Source organism: Triticum aestivum, chromosome 4D, assembly GCF_018294505.1.
Source record: "Triticum aestivum cultivar Chinese Spring chromosome 4D, IWGSC CS RefSeq v2.1, whole genome shotgun sequence".
NCBI lineage: Eukaryota > Viridiplantae > Streptophyta > Magnoliopsida > Poales > Poaceae > Triticum > Triticum aestivum.
Window position 1 is genome coordinate 30,801,438 of NC_057805.1, and position 4,480 is coordinate 30,805,917.

General features: G+C 54.3%; 1 protein-coding gene across 1 annotated transcript; it reads left to right on the forward strand.

The window, feature by feature from the left end:
- Positions 1–1,752: 1,752 nt before the first annotated feature.
- Positions 1,753–2,749, forward strand: LOC123099504 (uncharacterized). Its single transcript, XM_044521651.1, has 3 exons — positions 1,753–2,134; positions 2,243–2,370; positions 2,478–2,749. The coding sequence occupies exons 1-3, from the start codon at positions 1,845–1,847 to the stop codon at positions 2,555–2,557; spliced, it is 498 nt and encodes a 165-aa protein (XP_044377586.1). The 5' UTR covers positions 1,753–1,844; the 3' UTR covers positions 2,558–2,749.
- Positions 2,750–4,480: the final 1,731 nt, after the last annotated feature.

The following is a 4,480-nucleotide window of genomic DNA, read 5'->3' on the forward strand; positions in this document are numbered from 1 at the left end:
TTATTTTTAGGGTTTGTTTTTTCTTTTTCTTTTTCTCCTTTTTCCTTTTTTCTATGTTCAGTTATATGTTGACTTTTTGTGAATACACTTCGAACATTTTTTGTATACATGTACATTCTTTAGGTACACAATTAACATTTTATAATTACATGTTGAATAGTTTGTCCGAATACATGTTGACCATTAATAAAATGCACATCAAACATTTTTTAATACATTGTGAACATTTTTACAAAGTGTCATGACCATATTTTTAAAACTTGTGACATTTTTTAGTGTTATCAACATTTTTTAATGTAATGAACATTGTTATGAACATTTTGTTTACATTGCATGAACCTTTTCATAAAAATATTATGAACGTAATTTAAAATGCGGGAACAGTTTTTAAAATGTCCCAAACATTCTTCAAAAGCTACGATACCAAAAAATTATATTCCCCGGACATTTTTACAATAGGCTGTGAACATGTTTTAAAACTAAAAAAAGAAGTTCTTCCCGACAGCAATAATCTAGGAGCAATGCTACATCCACGGGATGTTACGTACGTTTTATGTAGGCCAGTACAGTTATAAAAATTTGATTGGAGAGAAGAGGGAGGAGGGGCCCACCCAGATGAAATTCAGAGGAGGGAAGGAGGCGAAGAATTAATAGGCAGATTACGTAACTCTTGGTAAGGGCTTTCGTAGATGTAGTATCATTGATAATCTAAAGGCTTGGTTTTTCTAACAAGCTTAATAGCCAGGCTCTCAAAGGCTTCCAACGGTATCTCACGGTGCATCACTCTTTCCTTCTCCAGAAGAAAAGCTCTTCTCCTCCCGTCGGCGCCGTCGTCGGTCCGTTCCATCTCTGATGGCCTCTAGGCCACGGAGGTGTGGAGGGAGGGACCCCGTCCTCATTCTTGTTAGAGTCAGCGTTTTGGTTGGGGCTGTGTGGTGGCGGCGATATCCCTTAGTAGGAATAATGTCTTTCACGTTCTATCCCCGTCTCGATGATGCGTCTAGCATCGTTGGGGGCGTGTTTGTCTCCGTCGGATCTTGCGAGATTCAGTCGGTGTCGGTCTTCGGTTGATCTATTTGGATCTGGTCTTCGTTTATCTTCGATTAGGTGTTTACAAGGTTGATCCTTCTAATCTACGACTTTCTTTATCGGCGATGGTTGCTACTTTGGTGCGTTGGTCCGATGGTGTCTTAGCACGACGACTTCCCGATTGTCTACTAAAACAAGGTTTGCCCGGCTCTGGTGAGGGAGGAGCGATGACGGCGGCGCTTCAGTCCTTGTAATCGTCACTAGGTGGTTCACAGATATGGTTGTAATTTTTATTACCTCTATTGTTCTTTGTACTGCCACGATTGAAGAGGAAATGGTTGAAAGTTTCTTCGAAAAAAATTTAAAGCATTTTCGAACTAAAAATGCAACACTCACAGCTGGTCTTGCTCGTCGTCGTAGAAAAGGGTGCGAAACCGTGACATTCGTTGTTTGACGAGCAAAGTCGAGACGTGTCACCGTCTTGAAACCTCCCAAGGAGAAACACCGAGGGCGCAACGCGTCCCAACCCATTTTTCTTTGGAAGACGCACACGTCCCTATCCTTTGCCGTTTGCCTTTCTGCTTTGCTCGGCGCATGCAACGAGTCACGGTGGCACAGCCACACTTTCACCCGACCAAGAGCGGTTCGTGTAAGCGGCGCCTACGCGCGCGCGCCACGCGCATCCGATCCTTCGAGGCGACCTCCCTACGCGCCCCTCTCGCGACGCGCCACCGCAGACACAGCGACCGCTTATAACCTCGCCCCAGCCGGACGCTCTGAAGCCACCGCCGTCTTCAGACGAGCTGTTTCCTCTCATGTACTCACTCAGGCTCGCTACCAGCGGCAGCACAGCACTAGGCTTCACGCTCGGCCGGTTCGGCGGGAAGACAGGCGGCGGCGCCGCAGCAGGAGGACTAGCGGCACCCGCAGCGGCGGCGCACGTAGGGAGGAGGAGCGTCTCCGCGACGTCGAACTCCGCCGCGCCGGTGCCGGGCGACCAGGGCGTCGGCATGGACCCGGGCAAGCAGCAGCAGCAGCACAAGCCCCACGCGCCGGCGGGGGAGCAGCAGGGCGAGGACGTGCACAAGACCACTACTGCTCACGGGTACATTTCCTTGCACCAACTTGTCCTCCCCTCCCCTACCTTACCGAAATAGCATGCGGAAGACATGGCCGGAAGCTTGACGGTGTCTGGTGTGTTGGTGTGGCGCAGGGACGTGATGACCCACTCGTTCGGGGAGGGGTACTCGACGAGGTCGGACGAGGAGGGGTTCGGAGGGGTCTACGGCCAGAACGACCCTGTGCTCAACCCTGGGACCGAAGTGCACCCAGACCATCCTGGTAACCTATTTGTCTGTCGCTAGCTCTGAATTTTTATCTGTGTATTTTGAACGATCTTGGTATTGTCTGATGGTGCGAGTGGTGAATTGATCGGGGTTTTTGTGCAGACTATGACAAGTCGCAGGGATCGGAGGTGAAGGAGAAGGAGAAGGCGCGCCATCTCAAGGACGACAAGCACGCGACCTGAGATGGAAGTCTAGATTGCTAGGTGGAGATCAATAATTTGGATTATCGTAGCTGTTCAGTGTTTACTTTGCTTTGTTTGGTCGCCATGAGGTGCCAGGCTGCTTCTATTCCAACTGCCAGCCTGCTACTGAAGTTCGCTGTGATGTAAAATTAGTACTGGTTGTAAGCTTCTTCTTAAAGAAGCTTATATGTGCGTGCGTGCTGACTTGATTTGCTTGTGCTCGTCCTGCTTGTGTGCGAGGAGAAATTCGCTACGACGAGTGTTTAAGGCTCAGCTGTGTGCTGACATTTCTGTGTTCTCAATAATCAAAATTTTCACCTGCCTGCGCCTACATCAGACCAGAGGGTGCTGGTCGAATGAGAGAGATACACCGACACTGACCAAGATAGATAGAATTCTTGTGCCGGTTGATTGGGATCTGGGTCACCCGGACAAGTTGCTTCAAGCGCTTTCTTCGAGTGTCTCCGATCACGCGCCTTTGCACCTAATAACTACTCGTAGCATGCATTTCTGCCCTACAACTACTCGTAGCATGCATTTCTGCCCTAAGAAGAGATTCAGATTCGAGCTTTATTGGACGAAGTTAGAGGGCTTTGATGAAGCGATCAAAGATGCTTGGGTATGCTTGGGTGTGCGATGAGACGATCGTTGACCCGTTCAAGAGGCTGGATGCTCTGTTTCGTAATGCGGCTGTTTACCTTCAAGCCTGGGCCAGTGCCGCACTGGGAACACTAAAGTGAGATGTTTGTAGCAAACTGGGTAATCTTCAGACTAGACCAGGTGCAGGAAATCAGGAGGTTATCCTTGGCCGAGCTCTGGCTGCGCAGAACGCTCAAGCTAGCGCTGCTGGGATTAGCCTCGTTGGGAAGGACCATCGAGCTTTTTTTGGTTCATATTCGGGAATCCCCCCCCCCTCGCGATCGCGCCGCTTTTTTGTTCATATGCGGGAATCCCCCCCCCTCCCCCTCCCGCGACCGCGCCGCCCCCGCGGGCGGCCGGCCGCGCCCCGATCTCTCCCCCCTCCAGCCCCCCTCCCTCTTCCCCTCCTCCCCGCCGCCGTCGTTGGCGCCCGCGGCCGGCCTGGCCCCGGGGTCGCTGGTGGCGGCGGCCCCCCTGCCTTTCCCCTCCCGGTGGCTTTCCGGCGCGGGGCGGAGCTGCGCCAGGGGGTGCTCCTCGGCGGCGACGGTCTTGCTGGCGGCGGGGTGCCTCGTCGCAGGGCGGGCGAGCGGCTGGACGGCGGCGTCGTTGGCGGCGGGGTGGCGCTGCGACACGTCTTGGCGGCGGAGCTCGGCCCAGATCTAGGCCCTACGGGGCCCATTTGGTCTTGGCCGGGCCGGCAGCGGGGCGGGTCGACGGCGTGATTCCTGGGAGGCGGGGGAGCGGCGTTGCGCGACGGGGGCTGGCGGTGCCGACGCCAGCCTGCTGCAGTACTACTGGCGGGGCTTAGCGGGCCCGTTTCGGGCCTGGCCGGGCCAGGGGTGGCCTGGTATGCCCCGCTGTCGTGTCCGGTCGGCTACCGCGACGGTGCCGGAGGCGCGGGCTTCTCGCACGACGGCGGTGGAGGTGGTTCCCTCCCGCTCGGCCTTGGTGATATTGCTCTCGTCGTGTGGCGCTTCTCTCCGGTCTTCTCGGTCTCATGTTGGTGCTCGTAGTGAGACGGCGTGGGTGGCGGCGCAACCGCGATGGCGCATTGGGCGGTCTCATGTTGGTGCTCGTAGTGAGACAGCTCGGGTGGCGGCGCAACCGCGATGGCGCATTGGGCGGTGGTCTGGTTGGTAGGCTTCGGATGGGCTGTGGTGTTTGGCGTGCGGGAGAACGGCGGGTGCCACCATTCCTTCCTGAAGGGTGTCGGTGGTAGTCATTCTTCACTTCCCTCCGCGTACGGGGGGAAATCCTAGGACTCGTCCGGGCAGCAGCGTCGTC

What these genes read in the sequence shown, in the direction of transcription:
- LOC123099504 (XM_044521651.1), top strand. Translation starts at nt 1,845, where the DNA reads ATGTACTCACTCAGGCTCGCTACCAGCGGCAGCACAGCACTAGGCTTC. An exon ending in AAGACCACTACTGCTCACGG is followed by an intron (nt 2,135 to 2,242) that starts GTACATTTCCTT and finishes GGTGTGGCGCAG; the next exon opens with GGACGTGATGACCCACTCGT. An exon ending in AGTGCACCCAGACCATCCTG is followed by an intron (nt 2,371 to 2,477) that starts GTAACCTATTTG and finishes GTTTTTGTGCAG; the next exon opens with ACTATGACAAGTCGCAGGGA.